Genomic DNA, 18270 nt, shown 5'->3' with positions numbered 1-18270 from the left:
AGAAAGAAAGCAGTGGCTCTGTTCAGCCCAAAGAACGTTCTGGACTAGCTCCACCCACCACTCAGGCAACCTTCCCAGATGGCTGTTTGGCGAGAGGACCCTGCGCTCCCAGAGCTGGTGGGGATCAGGGCGTGTGGCTGGAGACTGGTGTCAGGTCCCGTCCGTGCCGCCCTTAGCACGCGGCGAGTTCGTGGCCTTGATCGGAGCGTCCCTCACACAGGGTGATAGCATCTCATACCTTGTGCTGGACACCGAACCAGTTCAACTCCTGAGATTTTTTGACTCTATTATGAGGCTATGATCCTATAAACCCATATTTGCTCAGATTATTCAACTGTTTAAACAAATCATAGCCCAAGTACCTTTCGATGTGGACTGTGTTAGCTTCCTACTCCCGCTGCCACGAATCCCTCCAAATTTAGTGGCTTAGAGCAACACAAATTTACCATCTTCCCATTCTGCAGATCCAAAGTCTAGTGTGGGTCTCACTGGGCTCAGATCGGGGTGCTGGCAGGGCCTTGCTCCCCCCACGGCTCTGGGGAGAGCCATGTGCCTTTGCCGCTTCTAGAGATGCCCATGCGCCATGGCCCAGGGCCCCCTTTAAAGCCAGCGGCCTGGCATCTTCCTGCCCCCTCCACACTCACAGCTCCCCTGGCCGCAGCCGGGAAAGGGCCTCCAACCTTAGGGACCCCTGTGATTAGAGCGGACACACCCAGCAGTCCAGGGTAATCTCCCATCTCAGTCTTCATGTAATCACGCCTGTAGGCTCCAAGTATTAGGGCACGGACATCTTTGGGGGCCTCTGATCCCCAAATATTCATATCTGTTCCCCATGAAAACACATTCACCCCATCTCAAGCACCCCCCAAATCCCACCCCATTACAGCGTCAATTCAGTGTCCAAAACCCAACCCAAGCTCCCTGTCGAGATCGTCTCAGTCAGGGATGGGGAGGCTGCGGGCATGAGCCTTCCTAGACAAGATTCCTCTCCACCTGGATCTGTGAAACCAGGAGACGGTTGTCTGTTCCCAAATCACGATGGTGAGACGGGCACGAAATAACAGTTACTTCCCACCAGGAAAAGGAAGGAATCGGGGAAAAAATAGGAGTTGCTGATCCCAGACCACTTGGAAATCCAGCCAGGCAGACTCCACTAGGTTAGGAGGCCTCAGAACAACCCTCCGTGGCCGGGCTCTGCCCACCGCGCCAGGGACCGTTTCTCGTCACCACAACCCTGAGAGCACCTTGATATCCTTTTACAGATGAGGAAACTGAGGCTGAGAGCCGTTAACCAACAGGCCCTCAGATCCCACGAGTCAGGGTCAGGGACCCAGGTCCTGGCGTGTCTGACCCAAAGGGCAGGTTATTCTCACCGTAACCACGGGGAACAGGTCTCTGAGCACCCACGGTCGCGTGACCCACGCGGAGAAATGTGCGGTCCCAGGTGTCACCTCCTGTTGCCAGGCGGCCTTCTTGCGTCCTGACCCACGGTCTCTTCCCACCCAGGTACGGGAGGTGACCAGACAAGTCATCCAAGCTCCGAATGAGGCTGTCACAGAAGACGAGCGGTACTCGGATCTGCTGACGGCCTGGGGACAGTATATTGATCACGACGTCGCGTTCACGCCTCAGAGCACCAGCAGAGCCGCCTTCTGGGGGGGAGTCGACTGCCAGCTGACCTGTGAGAACCAAAACCCGTGTTTCCCTATACAGGTAGTTTTTAATGTGTTTATTTTCTTTATGAAACTAATAAATGCCATTTAAAAGGTCAGGCAGAAAAGCATAGAATGAAACCTCCCCGGCCCCCTGGGCCCCCTCGGCTGGACTAGCGCTCACCGAACTGGACTGCTGAGGGCGCCTGCTCTGCCTCTGCCCGAGTTCCCTTCACTGCACCACGTGGACGGAGCCCACCAGCAGCTCTGCTCCTCTCACCCAGGGGGCACTGCAGGGAGTCTGATCCAGGGAGCCGTGGGTGGCCCACCCTGCTGGTGGCCACGCACTTGTCCCAGGGCCCCTGCTCTGCCTCACTGGTCTCGGTGCCTGGCCCTGTGTCTTGCTCACAGAGAAGCGTTTTACTCATCGTCACTCTTAATAATGATGTATCCGTGTGAGAAGACAGTGCTGTTCAGTAGGCAAGAGCCTTTGTCTGGAGTCTGTCCAACCACTATGGCCTTGTGACCTTGGGCAGGCTACTTTACCGCCCCAAATCTCAAAGGCACAAGGATAGGTGGGACACGGGTGCCCACGGGAAGGTCCAGCGCCAGCCCCGGGCAGGGCCCACCCTGAGCTCACCCACGTCAGGCGGTGTGGTGGACGGACGTGTGCGCCCTGTGATTCCTGGAGCTTGGTCACACCCAGCCCCGTGGGACTCACTCGCCACAGGAAACCTGGAAATGCAGCCAAACGTGCTTTAATTTAGCTCTCACAGCGCAGATGAGCTAGGTCGGGACCAGGGGGTCGGGACCAGGGGCTCTGCGCTCCCCCGCAGTGGCCTCTCCGCTAAACGACAGTGTCCCCAAACCCGGTAACTCTGCCCACTGCGCTCCTAAAGGAAGCCAGGATGGTTGGAAGGAGGAGAGGTCAGCTCTTCCAAAAGCCAGAAAATAAATGTGTGGGGATTCCAGGCAGCCAGGGAAGGTCCGGGGGTAAGAGGTGAGGTCGGTCTGAAAGGGTCTGAGCCAGCAGGAGACGGCCTGTAGGAGGGGACACCCAGCTCCGGGTCCAGCCTCCCAGGGGCAAGAGACCTGGTTAGAAGGCGAGGAGGGTGGGGCGGCCGGACCACCCCGCAGAGGTCGGGATGGCCTTCTGGCGCAAGCCCTAGGTGACCTGGATGTCCCTGTCCCCACAGCTCCCCGAGAACGCCCCGGGGACACGCCCCGCCTGTCTGCCTTTTTACCGCTCGTCTGCCGCCTGCGGCACCGGGGACCAAGGCTCGCTCCTGGGCAACCTGTCCAGGGCAAACCCGCGACAGCAGATGAACGGGTTGACGTCCTTCCTCGACGCCTCCACGGTGTACGGCAGCACCCCCGCCGCGGAGAGGCAGCTGCGGAACTGGACCAGCGCAGAGGGGCTGCTGCGGGTCAACGCGCGCCACCGGGACGCGGGCCGCGCCTACCTGCCCTTCGCGCCGCGCCCTGCGCCCCCGGCCTGCGCGCCAGAGCCCGGCGCCCCCGGCACTGCCCGCGCTCCCTGCTTCCTGGCCGGGGAAGGCCGCGCCAGCGAGGTCCCCTCCCTGACGGCGCTGCACACGCTGTGGCTGCGCGAGCACAACCGCCTGGCCGCGGCGTTCAAGGCCCTCAACGCGCACTGGAGCGCGGACACCGCCTACCAGGAGGCGCGCAAGGTCGTGGGCGCCCTGCATCAGGTACGCGCTCGCGGGGGTGCGGGCCAAGCCCCGGGGGCCCTGTGGGTGCGCAGAGTCAGCCTAGGCGCACTGCACAGGCGGGTGCTGGATCGTGGGCCCCTCCTGGGGTTGAGGGCTGACCCGGTGCCGGAGGACCCTCCCGGGCCCCTCGTCCAAGCCGTCCAGCCTCTCCGGCCGGCCGGGGTTATCCAGGACGCTACCGGCAGCAGCCACAGCAGCTCAGCCACACAGCCGTGCCTTCCAAGTGCCTCCCACATTTTAGCTCATTTAACAGTTATCCCCACAATCTTCATTGGTGAGTGGGCACCAGTGATTCTGATATTTGTGTATTTTGGAAACAATGGAGAAAACTTTTAAAGTACTTATTCTATGTGAGATTTCTGAATTAGCAAGTTAAACTGAGAGACTGTTTTAAATCTCTCTTCATTTATGTCTACTTTAAATACTGTATCAGAGGATTCTGAATGGGGGTTCAAGCTGGCCGTTTATTCACTGCGTGATGTTGGAGAAAATTACTTAGAGCTGTAAAATACAGTTGCCGCTTTACTGGTCTCACTGGGTCGCATGAAGGACTGAGGGCTGTACAGACAGTTCCCGCTGCTGTGGGCACCTGACACCCCCCTCAGTGCATGGTGACCTAGGGGGAGGGGGTGCGAACCCCGTTCTACAGAGGAGGAGGTTCAGTCTCGCCTGAGTTTGCGCAGGGCCGTGGGTGGAGCAGGCTTCTTCCCCTGCTCCCCGCCTGCAGGTCCAGGCACCCAGCGGTCAGGCCAGAGAGTTCTGGGCACCCCGTGGCCCCACCGCACCTGGCATTGACCCTCCAGTTGCTGGGTGCTTCCTTGAGAACACAACTCCGCAAATGCCGGTGTGTGACGCAGAGCTCCTCACCCATGGGGGAGCCCACAGGGGACTGAAGCGCCAGGCTGGGGACGTCTGGACAGAGCTTTCCCCTACCGCGTGTCCAGTCTGGGGAACGTCTGGACGGAGCCTTCCCCTCCCATGTGTCCACTCTGGGGACGTCTGGACAGGGCCTTCCCCTCCCATGTGTCCACTCTGGGGACGTCTGGACAGGGCCTTCCCCTCCCCTGTGTCCACTCTGGGGACGTCTGGACGGAGCCTTCCCCTCCCATGTGTCCACTCTGGGGACGTCTGGACGGAGCCTTCCCCTCCCGTGTGTCCACTCTGGGGACGTCTGGACGGGACCTTCCCCTCCCCTGTGTCCAGTCTGGGGACGTCTGGACGGGGCCTTCCCCTCCCCTGTGTCCAGTCTGGGGACGTCTGGATGGAGCCTTCCCCTCCTGCACGTGTGGCCCTCAGAGGCGAAGGGGGGACCATGAGGGCTGGGTGGGGCCCCTCAGCTGGAGGCAGACACCGGGAAACAAAAACTCATGCCACCTTGGTCCCCCAGAAGTCCCCAGTTATGTACTTAGAAAATGCATTTTCTCACTTGGAAGGAATGTGTGACAAGTATATAAATGACGTTCATTATTTTTTAAACAATCTGCTTGCCTTCCTGAACTGAGAAGCCAATATAAGACTCGCATTCCCAGATAGAATCGCTCCTGCTACACTTCACTCGGGGCATATTGACCAAAATATTCCCCACAAACACCAAAACAATTTCACACTGATTTTTCTGGCTGCAAAAAACATTGTTAAATGTAAAAGCCGAATCCTCGTACACAATTCTCCTGAGTCCATGCGTCAAAGAGTGATTTCAAGACCCTCTGATTGTGCGGTGATTTTCCACTGACAGAGCTCCACGCTGCACCATATGCTCTGACTTGACCCCACAAAGCTCCTGGAATCAAGTGCGCTGTTGCTATATGATAATACTGACAGGAAACTGCTCCCAGCTGCAGGTCACCCGGCTAGGGACACAGCGCCTGGCCCCAGCGAGCGTTGCCGGCCCCTGGAGGACCCAGGTGTCCCCGCTGACGTGCTACCTCCGCCACCAGCCGTCCCCGTCCCGGGGGCTGGTCTGTGGCTGGCCTGGTAAACGCACCTCCTCAGTATCTATGGGAACAAACGAACAAAAAACATTTTCGAGAAGTTCAATTCGAGGCCTTCACTGCAGGGCAAGAAAACCCCGTTCACAGACTTCAGTCAAACTGGCCACATGTGCCTGCCTAGTGCCACGTCACGGGCCGTCACGCAGGCGCCTCCCAGCTCCGACTAACCCCACGTGTTGATACGCTGTGTGTATTTACTCTGTGCTGTACCCGTGTCTGATATTGCATAATAGACTATGTACACAAACCTATGCAGGTCTTTTATTCCTGCAAAAACTCTGAACGTGGCTTTTCCACATAGGAAAACAGAGGCTCAGGAAGGCCGAATGAAGCTCTTAGTCACACAGCCAAGAAATACGGGAGCAGGATTAGGATTCAAGTTGGTCTCAATCTGGAGTCTCTGGGCCCAGGATTCCTTGGTGTGACCAGATTTCTTACGGATGTTTTCCGTCTGGGTGTCAGTGGAACGCTCCTAGGTGGGGGAGGGGAAGAGGAGAAGACAGTTTGTCATGGGAATGTTCTGTTTCTGACGTGGTGCGCCCCGCCCTGCCCAGGCCCCACCTGGAGGGTGTCTGGGGCCGTCTCTGACACGCTCCATCAAGTCCCATAAATGCTGAGAGCTCCGGGCTTCCCGGGACCGGCTGGCGTTCCTGTGCCCGCGGACGTGTTGGCCTGTTCCCCTCGCTGGGTGGCATGACCCCTCCTGTGACACCTCTGTGAGGCGACGTCAGCCCAGGGACGTCCCTTCTTCTCTGTAGCTGTGACACAACCCTCATCCTGGGCTTCGCCGAAAATCTGCCCCCGCTCAGACGCTCACCTGTCTCCTTTTCCACACAGATCATCACCTTGCGGGACTACGTCCCCAAGATCCTGGGCCCCGAGGCCTTTGAGCAGCACGTGGGTCCCTATGATGGCTACGACCCCACCGTGAACCCCACCGTGTCCAACGTGTTCTCCACGGCCGCCTTCCGCTTCGGCCACGCCGCTGTCCACCCGCTGATGCGGCGGCTCGACGCTCACTTCCGGGAGCACCCCGACCTCCCCAGGCTGCACCTGCGGGACGCCTTCTTCAACCCCTGGAGACTCATCCGGGAAGGTGAGCGCCGCACCCCAGGTCTGTGGTCAGACGCTTCCTCCTTCCCGAGACCGGTCTCGCCCTGGGAGCTGGGCAGGTGCGTGTGCCCTCTGCGCACCTGCGTGGGGCTGGCGCTGTCCACGTTATCAACGCTTGTGGGGAAAATAAATTTGTTCAGAGCTTTTTAAAAGGCCAAACTGTTCATCAAAAATGCCCTCTCTCACGTTGCTAAAATTCTTCAGAATCCACTGCGTAAACTATTCCAGGTGCAGGTTCACTCTTCACCCTTAAGTCTAAAACCTGGGCGTGGAGACCTCCGTTTGTTACTGTGCGTGACAAGCACTGCCGTGACCGCTGTGTCTTTAGGCATCATGCTTGTTCCGTGGCTACAGTCCACGCCATCAGTGTTAGAGGGTTAGAGGTCGGGTCACCTTCCAAAGTGAGTCGTTGGGAAGAAAACGTTCCAATTCCCTGGTGCGTTTTCCAGAAGGGCTGTTCTTACGCTTCTCTGGTGCTTTCTTCCTGTTCCTTTTCCTGGTTCTGTGTGTCTATCTGGAAGCTTCTGACCCCCTCTCAAAAGCTGATTGACTCTGGAGTGGCGAGTGAGGGCACAGTGGCTGGCAGGGGGCTCTGTGGCCCCATCTAGAGCTTGTCAGAGAGGTCAGGACTCAGCCTGGCATCACTGGGCCCCACGCCGTGCTGCCCAGGTGGTGCCGTGGGGGCCCCTTGAGGCTAAGTCACATTGCACGTGACTGAGGGTCCACAGGCCACCTGGGGGGCAGCCCCTGAGGGGCAATTGATCCGTCTCCTGTGAGGACTTTGGGAGCTGGTGGAACGGGGGTTCCCAGGCACCCTGACCCCCCTTAGCTGATTCTCTCCTCTTACTGTTCTGGAACTTAGAGCTCAGCAGAGGGTTCCCCTGGCTGTAGCGTTTCTGCTGCTGAAAAGCAAGATGAAACCCCCAAGTGTCTCCCGGCCCCCCTCCAAGGGCCCCTTGGTTCCGAGGTCCGTCCTCCATCAGCCGCTAGATGGAGCCAGCTCGGTGGTTAGTCCACCAGCACCGGCAGTGAGGATGTTCAGGAAACTGGAGTCCCATGGGGTGAATTCACAAACGTACACAAAGACGTCTGTGAAGGATAAATGCACTGTAGGAGTAGCTTTCCTGCCTCTCCAGAGCTCGGTGGAAGCCACTTGCCTCCGGTGGTGTCTTCCAGGTGGTCTGGACCCGCTGGTGAGAGGCCTCCTCGCAAGCCCGGCCAAGCTGCAGGTGCAGGGGCAGCTGATGAACCAGGAGCTCACAGAGAGGCTCTTCGTGCTGCCCAACTCCAGCACCCTGGACCTGGCGTCCATCAACCTGCAGAGGGGCCGCGACCACGGCCTGCCAGGTCTGGCGACCCCTCCCAGGTCTGGGGACCCCTTCCGTGCGCGGCCCATGTCCGCAGGGCGTTGGCCCGTGAGCGGCCAGTTCGTTCAGGGACAGACCTAACGGACGACGTATCTCAAATCCACCGCCAGCTTGTAAGCAAAGGGCTTCCAAACACTGTAGTTCACGCAACCGAGCGGCCGCCCGGCCCCCCTAGACCACACAGTGGCATAAAGAGGCCTGAGGAACAGCCAGTCCCCGGGGAGGGAGCAGGAGCCCTCTGGGCAGACAGTGACAGGTCTGTCTGGTGTCCCGGGAGCTCTGGGGGTGGGTAGAATGTCCCCCGCTTCTCCGCCTGGCCCCCTGTCCTGGGGCCCGGAGATCACTCTGCTGCCAGCTCCCCGGTCCAGCCTGGCCCCTGGCGTGAGCGACGGCTCTTCTCGGCCGGCAGCCCCTCGCCCCGACCCTGCCTCCCCTGCCCCAAGGCCTCACACCCGCCCTGCTCTGGGCGCCGGAGTCGTCCACCGTGTGGCCAGCCCGTAGCACCTGTCCTGGCTTCCTCAGCTCGTGCTTGCGGCTCTGTGGTCCCCGTCCCCGTGTCCTGGAGCTCAAAGGTGCTTCCCGCGGAGTGTCGGTGCCGTCCTAGACCCCTCTCGGGGGCAGGTCCAGCTGTGACCAGGACTTCCCACAGCCGCGAGGCGCGTCCTCCAGGGCTCTGCAGGGCCCCTTTCCACACCTTGCAGGTTTGTGCGGCAGCTGCGGTTTCTCAGAGAACCTCTCACTCAGGGCTCTGCTTAGCCCAGTTACCCACCGGGTCCGCCAGCAAGCGCACTTGAACCTGCGCATCCTTGAGGCAGGCCACGCCCCTCGGCACGGCAGGCCACACCCCCGGCACGGCAGGCCACGCCCCTCGGCACGGCAGGCCACGCCCCTCGGCACGGGGGCTCTGCGGGGCGAGACTCCAGCGCAGGCTCGGTGATGCCTTAGCGTCCTGGACGCAGCCATCTTGCCCTCCCTCCCGCCCCGTTTAGGAACAAGCTCTTCAAGAGCCCTGAGGTCTTGCCGGAATGTTCCAGCCTGGTGAAGGCCACGGGGCACAGGGCCGTGCAGTGGCTTCTCCGTGGCTGGGGAGTCGCGGGACCCTAGCGCTGTACGTGCGGCTTCGGGTGGACGCGAGTGCGGGGGGCCGCCTGGACCCCCGATCTCGGGGAAGGACCGGCCCCAGTGCCTCCTCCCCGGCAGGCTACAACGCGTGGCGGCAGTTCTGCGGGCTGCCCCGGCTGGAGACCCGCGCCCACCTGCACGCGGCCGTGGCCGACGGGAGCGTGGCCGACAAGATAATGGCGCTGTACAAGCACCCGGACAACGTCGACGTCTGGCTGGGCGGCCTGGCCGAAAACTTCCTCCCGGGGGCGCGCACGGGCCCCCTGTTCGCCTGCGTCATCGGGAAGCAAATGAAGGCTCTGAGGGACGGCGACAGGTGGGTACCCGGGCCGGCTCTCTGCCGTTTCCTACGTGGGGGTGGCTGTCACTCGGGTTGTGCTAGGAGCGGCCGGCTCTGGGCTCAAATTCTGGCTGCAAGTTCCAACGTTCAGGCGACCCGGGCAGGAGGCTCCGCCAGTCTCCTCGGCCGCGCAGCTGCCGTTACAGAGGCCGGTGGACGCAGAGCACGGAGCACAGCCTTGGCGCCTAAAAGCGAGAGGACTGCTGATTTTCCCTCCGTCCAATCGCACGAGTAAGCGGGCGGCTACTAAGACAAGCTGCGCTTCCAGACCGTCTCTGGCAGCGCCCTGGTGGAGACTGACCCGCAGCTGGGGGTCCGGGACAGACGCCCGCCAGGGCCCGCCTGCTCCCTGGCCTTGCTCCCTGCTGCTGCCCTGTCTGACGCTGCCCGCGTGTGCAGGGGAAGCCCATGCGCGTGACGAGCTGGGATTTGGGAACCACACAGACAAAAACTATGGGAAAAAAGTTTTCTTTTTCTTTTTTAATAATCCCCACACATCCAGTTTTCCCTCTGCCTCTCTCTGGTATCATTGTGCCTCACCAGGGGTGGGCAGGGCGGCCGTTGGCTTCAGTGTGGGCAGCACCTGCTGGAACAGGTGGGCGCCCCGGCGCTCCCCGTTTCTGACACCGCTGTCCACGCAGCCCAGTGAGGCCGCACAGCAGCTGTGCCCATGAGGACAACGGCCCGAGAACCTCTTCTGTCCACGCTGTTCCCGCACGCGGCCGGTCGCTGGGGAGCCCTGCACCACGCCTGCTCTGTGTCCTGGCACCTTCTACCACCCACCCCCACCGCGTAGTCAGTGGGGCCCCCCGGCTGGGCCGACCCCCAAGGGGCGGCGAGTCTGCACAGAGCAGGGGCCGGGTGTTCAGTGTGAGCTCGGAAGAGAGTCGCCCAGGGGGTCCCCGCGCACCTGCCCCTACGCTGCTCTCTCCCTCTCTCTGGAGGTTCTGGTGGGAGCACGGCCCTGTCTTCACCGACGCGCAGAGGCGCGAGCTGCGGAAACACTCGCTATCGCGGGTCATCTGCGACAACACCGGCCTCGCCAGGGTGCCCGTCGACGCCTTCCGCGTCGGGAAGTTCCCCGAGGACTTTGAGTCCTGCGCGAACATCCCTGGCATGAGCCTGGACGTGTGGAGGGAGACGTTTCCTCAAGGTGACTTGCGCCTCTTCTCACACGGCAGTGCAGTGCGTGGACGCACAAGGGAAGTGCACCTCCCCCGGAACCGGCTTTAAATCTGGGCTGTTCAGACAGAGCCCCCGCGCCCTGCCCACGTCCTCTGGGGGCTGCGGCTGCGTCCTCCTGAAGGGAGGCGGGAATCGGGGGTCTGGGGAGCATCACTCAGCCTGGCCCCCGAGGCAAGGACACCTGGGTGCTGCCGTGCAGGTGCTCAGGGTGGGGGATGTGCACTCCCAGCCTGGCACCAGCCTCCAGCCCGCAGCCCCCTGCTGCGGGGTCTGCGCTGTGCGTGGGGGGCGGGGCTGGAGTGGGGCGTCCAGCCAGATCCAGGGCACCTGCCGCGCTGTGGCCGCCACAAACGCGCACAGCCCTGCGCAGCCGCCCCGGGGGGAGCAGCAGGCGAGATGACACGCTTTTAACTGCAAACAGGGACCCGCGTTTGGTTTTATAGGAAAGAAGTCTTCTGGGAAGAGGTACGACTTACCCAGAACTTGAAGGTTATTTGGGATTTAGTTTAACAGAGCAGATGTTCTGACTTTATTTTTGTTCTGTGCTTACGATGCGGATCGAATTACACCTCACAAATCTCAATCGAAGTGAAACACTGTTACCACGCAGGCTCCAGCTCTGTGCGTGTGAGATGGCTCCACGCAGGAGCTGAAGAGCCAGTCACGGTCCTCTTCATGGGCAGCGTTTCTCCAGGGGCTGGGGGCCGCTCACAAGTACTGATACATTAACATAGACACACACACGTACACACAGGCACACAGGCACACAGGCACACAGAGACACACAGCACACCACATGTGCACACACAGACACACACATACACACAGAGACACACAGCACACACACAGGTACACACAGACACACATACACACAGGCACACAGACACAGCACACACACAGGTACACACACACACACACATACACATAGGCACCCAGAGACACACAGCACACCACACATGTACACACAGGCACACAGGCACACAGAGACACACAGCACACCACATGTGCACACACAGACACACACACTACACACAGACACACATACACACAGGCACACACACAGCACACCACACGTGCACACACAGACACACACGTACACACAGACACACACACAGGCACACAGAGACACAGCACACACACAGGTACACGCAGACACACACATACACACAGACACACGCATACACACAGGCACACAGGCACACAGGCACACAGAGACACACAGCACACACACATGTACACACATACACACAGGCACACAGAGACACAGCACACACACATGTACACACAGACACACATACACACACTACACACACACCCCTTCGCACACTCTCACTGCAGCCCAGGGGGACAGAGGACAAGCGAACCCCCTTCCAAGCCCGCGTCTCCGGACACAGTCAATCCAGGGTCCAGGAGGTCGGCAGGAAATGTGAATTCTGGGGACAGTTTGGCCACGCCCAGTGCATGGTTTCCTTTCTGGGGCTCTGACTGCGTTTCGACCTGTCACGTTGCGCAGACGAGTGTGGCCTCCCGGGGAAGGTGGACAACGGGGACTTCGTGCCGTGCGAGGAGTCCGGGAGGCGCGTGCTGGTGTTCTCCTGCCGCCACGGGTACCAGCTCCACGGCCCAGCGCAGATCACCTGCACCCAGCGGGGGTGGGACTCCCAGCCCCCCACCTGCAAAGGTCAGTCGGTCAGCAGGTGTGTGTTCTAATGACAATCACAGAATGTCTGCGTGCTTCAGACATAAATTAAGAATGAATGTCCTTGAGTCTCTGTCACCAATGTGCCTCTGAGCCAGTCATCTGCCCAGGGTGCTCTGGGCTGGGGAGAGGGCTGTCCTCGTGGTTGGCCACGTCCCAGGTGAGCATCTGTCTGGACAACGACGCATCGACACAATTGCACCAAATCGCAGCCCACAGGGTTGCAGGCCCGGGGAGGGCACAGGAACCCACTGAGTAAGGCCACCTCCACCACCGGGCAGGTGACTTCCAAGCCCGTGACCACAGCCTCCTCACGACCTTGGGCTCCTCTCCGGATCTCCATCATGCTCGGGGGACAGGGGAGAAGGGGGAGGCCACTGGCAGGGCACACTGAGATACGTGCCCTGAGCCCCTCCCCTCCAGGGTGTCACCCGGCCGCCTGGGGGCCACGTGTGTCAGGCAGCAGGGCCTCGAGGCAGAGCCCCATCCTTGGGTCCCACCGGACCGCTCTGTGAAACAGGGTGACACCCCCAAAGGGGAGGTCCCGGTGTCTGGCAGTGTGTGTCTGCCAACTAGTTCAAAAACGCCCAGGGCAGAACCAGAACCGCCTGGGGCAGGGGTGGTAGAGGAACATTCCGGCAGCAGTCACTCGGAAGGCTGGCCAGTCCTCCCACGGCGGCCTGCAGGAGGGGTCGGCGTCAGACTCGGGGCCTGGCTGGGCCACTCGTGACCAGCGGCAGCAGGTGATGTGTCCGAGGAGAGAGATGAACTCAGGCAAGAATATAGCTGGTTTGCAAGCAGAAATAAAAAGAACGTCGAACTTTTTTAGTTTTTGCTCCAGCTGTGTTTAGGGTTTGGTCATGAATGATAACAGACAAGGAACAGTGTTAGATAACACAACACCCCAGAGAACAACGGAGAGCACGCTTCTCCCAGAGAACTTTCCGGAAGCCTCACGTGCCAGGAGCCCCACTGTTGTCCATAGTTGTTATTAATCCAGCCACCACCTCTACTATCCCGGCTTGTCCCGCTCTGGAGCTGATCCCTCCATAGCAAGAGTCTAACCACGTGGAAGTTTCCGTGTTGCTTTGGCTTAGGGCCTGTGCACACCTGACGGGCCTGCGTCCCCCGCGATTCCTGGTCTCCCGTGTGGCCACGGTTGGGAAAGGCGGCGTGTGCTCCGGGTTCGGCACATTGCACGCTCTACGTCCCGCGAGCCTCCCTGGGCTGTGCACGTCACTTGCACACCTGCATCCCTTCTGCCTCAGTGTGGCCGCTGGTCTCAGGAGTTCACAGCCCCGGGGCTCTAAGCAGGAGGCTCCGCAGCTACGAGCAGCAGGGGAGTGACACCTGCACAGGGCCAGCAGAGGGGACCCCGCGTGTCCCGCGGTTCGTCTGTGCAGACCCACCTGTCGTGCTCACTCACTGAGACCGCCCAACCCGGCCTCCCAAATGTGGCGTGTGCTTCCGGCCTCCTCAACTTTACAAATGTCAGCACAGTCATTCTCTCTTCCTGACATTTTTTTCACCCCCCATCCTCTCCCTGTCTTTTTTCTTCCTTGATTTTTCATTCCAAAATCAGCAGCTCCCTAACGCCAAGATCAGCTGCACTAAGGACCATTTCTAGCCAGTCTGGGTGCTCCCCAGGGCACCAGGGCCCACGCCCGGAGTGAGAGCCTGGGATGGGCTCGGCAGAGGCAGCGCCACCTGGGAGCCTGTCAGACCCGCAGCGCTCGAGCCCACCCCAGCCCCAGAGCCGGGACAGCACTCAACCGGAGACCCTGTCAGCGAGCGCATCAGGGCCCGGGACCGCCTTGGGCCCCGTGTAACTCCGCCTCCCCACTTCGAGCCCTTGTGCCTGGGCCTGCTCAGTGGCTCCTTAATCTGCCGCCCCAAATGCGCAGCCTCCGCACGCATCCGTGCTTCCAAACGTAAAATGAGGATGGGAATAACGTGTCACTCATTGGTGTTCCGATTTAAATTACGTAATTAATGTGCAGTGCAAAGAACAAGGCGCAGACCTGTTGTTAACACAGTCGGTGCTGGAAAGCCACGGCCAAGGCTGGGAATCCGCGCTGGGGACCTTCGCGCTGCACAGACGAGTGGTCTGTCCGCTGACCTGGATACTGTCCGTGACCTGCCACCAAGTACGGATGCAAGTGACGGCGTATTGAGTATACTGAGAATCGTTTAGATTTTTAAAGCAGTGAAACGTATTATGTGTCGTGTTAGAGCTGTAAGTGTCTTCAGGAGCCCGAGGGCCTCGCAGTGCTGGGACCGGGGACGGTCGCTGCCGCGGCGGAGTGGGACGGGCAGAGGGAGCGAGATTATTCACTTTTCATCTGTGCAACTCTCCAGTTTTTGACTTACTACATCTGTAGTTAAAATACAATATCTTAAAAAGAAACAAATGATAAAAAGCTCAGTGAGGAAAAGCCGCTGGGATAAATGCACTCATTTACGTACACAAATATTGTTGCCGTGTCTGCTCCCTGCACTAGAAGTTTCTAAATCAAGAATTGCAAGAAAAAAAATAGAGCCAGTATAGCATCAGGGTAAACTTCACTTCCGTGCGAAGCTGATGTGAACACACGTGTTCAGGCTGAGCCTCAGTGAAATGTGCTTATCAACACGTCCACAGCGTCAGAGAGGAAGCGACAGGCCTCACTGAATTTTTAATACAAAAGTCAAATGAGATTTGCTGCTCTTTTCTCTGTTCAAACCCTTCTTATCCTCTAAAATCCATCCACATAAAAACCTGATTAAAAAAACAAAGCTAGCAAATGAATTGTAATAAAGTCTCATTTGAGAGCTTTGAAGTTGTGAATTCCAAGTAGATGAAAAGCTTGAGTCTGTGGCCTTTTGTAGCAGCTGCTGCCAAGAATGTGCAGCGAATGAATGTGAATAAATGTTTTGTGTCACTGTGGAAGGTGAGGTTTGCAGTCAGCACAGATTTGCTTAGAGACCTCCAGCGTGCGAAGGGCAGGTTGCCGTTGTTTCGAGCCACCGCTGGGCGGTGATTTGCCACGGCAGCCGCAGGACACTCTCTGAGGGATGAGTCTCAGCTCCAGGGCCGGGGTGAGGTGGAGCTCGGAGGGAATCCCAGGAAGGGACGTGTCACCAAACGTGAGCAGCGGTCGTGGCAGGGCCACTACGACCAGGGACTGCCACTCGGGCCCCGTGGGCCTCCTCTCACGTCCCAGGGCATGAGGAAGAGGAGAGCTGCAGCCTTCACGGGCGATGACATGGCTCTTCCGCGTGAGGGTGACGGCACCACTGTCCAGGGCAGGCTGCGGGCTCCTCCCCCCAGCTCAGCTCCAGCCTCTGGTTCACACTGTGCCCACGCGGGCTGGTGCCGGGCCCAGTTTCATCGAAGGAAGACGTTGCCTGTTAAAGGCCGTGACACGGTTAACCATGAACAAGGCGTGTCAGTAACGGCCGTGATGGGAGGAGATTGGCAACAGCTGACGCTCACACGGCTCCAACTCCCCGAAGTGCCCTCGCCGTTACTCACTCTCACGTGACGCTGCCATCGCCACGGTGACGTGTCAGCTGCGGCGTCCCCACCCTGCAGGCAGCCCCTTCTCCCGCGCTCGTCCTCAGCTGTCACTCGGCCTTCACAGCCCCACAGCCAAACCCATCTGCGCCTGCGGGGCCGGTGGGGGGCTCGGGCCGCGGACCCTCCCTCAGGAGCAGGAACCCCAGGAACGCGGCCCCCTGGGAGCACGAGCGTGGGCAGCGGACCCGCCCGCCGGCCTGCGAGGCCCACGAGTGTCACTCGCACGGGTCACAGAGGCTGCTCCTGTCACACGTGCCCTGGGTCCCTGGGGGCCGGAGTCTGGGGCCGAGTCTTGCTTTGTCCCAAGACCCTGGGCGAGTCCCCCCCTCCGACTCGGGGTACAGGGACGCCAGGGTCCCGTGGTGGGGGCAGAGCCCACCTAAAAGCACGGCACACGGGGTTTCATGGGGACGCTGCGTTTATAGAACACGTGTTCAGTGATGCGCAGCCTGGTTTCTTTGACATTCTGCGGCTGGTGTCCTGAACTGGCCAGAAAATAGTCATTGCTTGAAGAAAAAGCTGCGCGGCAAGTTATTTGGAAACACGAGCCTCAGAAATCAAGTAGCAGGTCAGAGGTTTCAGGTGTCAGGAGGCCCGGGCAGGTGGCGGGGTCCTCACCTGAGCACGGGGCGAGCCCTTCAGCACACCTGGGCCGCATGAGCTGCGCCAGGACGGAAAATCGAGCCGCAGCTGGGCCCGTTCAGCCTCAGCGGCAAACTCCACGGGCTCCCGACGGACCCTGCGAGGAGGGGCGGAGTGAAGAGCCCTGTTCTGGCCCCGAGAGCGCCCGTGGCCTGCGTCCCTCCGCGCCTCCTCCCTGCGGCCTCCGTCCCTCCGCGCTGCTGCAGCCGGACCCCCACCCTCGCTCCCGGCGGTGTGGGCTCCTGGGCAGGCGCTGGCACCCCAGGTCTGAGGGGGGCTGGGTGGGACCACCGAGACCCTGAGGGCGCGAGCTGCTGCCCGGCCTGGCGCGGAGTGAGGCCGGTGGAGCCCAGCGAGGCCCAGGGCTTGTCTGGAGCTGGGCAGGAAAAGCAGCTGCGGCCCTCGGGGTCAGAGCCCGGCCGCAGATGGAGCCAGTGACTTTGACGCAGGAGGCCTGGGGGGGACGCAGGGCCGGGAGGACGGGGTGGGCCTGGGGAGGATGCAGGGCCGGGAGGACGGGCTGGGTCTGGGGGGGACGCAGGGCCGGGAGGACGGGGTGGGCCTGGGGGGGACGCAGGGCCGGGAGGACGGGGTGGGCCTGGGGGGGACGCAGGGCCGGGAGGACGGGGTGGCCGGGGGAGGACGGCGGCTGGGGCCCAAGAGCCACCGCGGGGCGGCGGGGCCGGTGCTTTGCGGCTGGCGCGTCCCCCTCTCTCTGAGGACAGGGGGCCGGACGCGGGCCTGGTTCCCGGGCGGGGGCTCCCCACACAGACGGGGGCTGCCGGGCCCCCAGCGCCCCCTCGCTGGCCGCGCTGGCCTTGTTGCAGATGTGGACGAATGTGCGGACCCCGCGCGGCCCCCCTGCCACCCCTCCGCGCAGTGCAGGAACTCCAAGGGCGGCTTCCGGTGCGCCTGCGCCGACCCCTACGTGCTGGGCGACGACGGAAGGACCTGCGTAGGTGAGGCGCCCCCCCTCCCGGTGTCCATGGCGATTTTGGTGAAATGGAACAGAATGGCTGCAGATCGTCACCTGTTCATGACCGTCCCGACGGGGCAGGAAGAGACGGTGCCCAAGACGCCCCCGCTGGGGTGACGCAGGGCGTCTGCTCCTCGGGCTCCGGGCGGAGATGCGTTTGGGGCGTCCTCCGACGGGGTGAACCAGCAGAACGGAGCCCCAGGGGGAGTCCCCAGGGCGCACACCGTCCTCCCCGGGACAGCCCCTCCAGCCCTCCGTCCCGGCTCCAGACAGAACGTTCCCCGCTTCCCCGCGGCGTAGCCGGGCCTGCCGTGTGCTGGGCGCGGTCCAAACATGCATCCGCGAGTCCGCAGTGTGTGGCCTCTCTGGGAACCACCGTTTTAATCTCCACTTTACAGAAGAGGACACCGGAGAACAGAGAGGTTGAGCGACATGCTCAGGGTCACACAGCTACTCAGTTGACCCGGACAGGGCAGTGCAGGTGTGTCCCCGAGTCAGGCAGGGCGCGGCCCTCACAGGCTCCACTGACCAGGTCTCTCTCGTCTGTGCCCCAGACTCCGGGCGGCTCCCGCGGGCGTCCTGGGTGTCCATCGCGCTGGGCGCCCTGCTGGTCGGCGGCGTGGCGGGTCTCTCCTTGGTGGCCATCTGCCGGTGGTAAGTGCCATGCTCCCCAACTGCTACCCAGACGCGCGGCTTCCTGTTCCGTGGGTGCAGCTGGTAGTGACGTGGCTTCATTTTTCTGAAGCTCATATAGATTATTGTGTCTCCAAGCACTGATTTATGAGCTATTTGCACCATGTGTTAGCCTTTCCGGCTCTTAAACGGTGAAGTAGACGAGCATCGTGCCCCTCGGGCGCTGCCAGGGGTCTGCGGGTGGAGATCCGTCGGGTG

General features: G+C 60.9%; 1 protein-coding gene across 3 annotated transcripts in view; it reads left to right on the top strand.

Moving 5' to 3' along the window:
* Positions 1–18037, top strand: part of TPO (thyroid peroxidase) — a 32538-nt gene extending 14501 nt beyond the window's left edge. The window contains exons 6-14 of one of the 3 annotated variants that reach the window (XM_069494469.1): positions 1507–1713; positions 2849–3364; positions 6214–6472; positions 7666–7836; positions 9057–9294; positions 10263–10471; positions 12017–12184; positions 17231–17362; positions 17934–18037. In XM_069494469.1, coding sequence (XP_069350570.1) covers positions 1507–1713; positions 2849–3364; positions 6214–6472; positions 7666–7836; positions 9057–9294; positions 10263–10471; positions 12017–12184; positions 17231–17362; positions 17934–18037 — 2004 coding nt within the window. The remainder of the gene's footprint in view (positions 1–1506; positions 1714–2848; positions 3365–6213; positions 6473–7665; positions 7837–9056; positions 9295–10262; positions 10472–12016; positions 12185–17230; positions 17363–17933) is intronic. The other 2 variants (XM_069494472.1, XM_069494470.1) reach the window with 2 other exon arrangements.
* The last annotated feature ends 233 nt before the right edge of the window (positions 18038–18270 follow it).

The sequence above is a fragment of the Eulemur rufifrons genome, chromosome 19 (assembly GCF_041146395.1).
Source record: "Eulemur rufifrons isolate Redbay chromosome 19, OSU_ERuf_1, whole genome shotgun sequence".
Taxonomy (NCBI): Eukaryota; Metazoa; Chordata; class Mammalia; order Primates; family Lemuridae; genus Eulemur; species Eulemur rufifrons.
The sequence above is the reverse complement of the archived record's forward strand: the minus strand, read 5'-3'. Positions and strand labels throughout refer to the sequence as shown.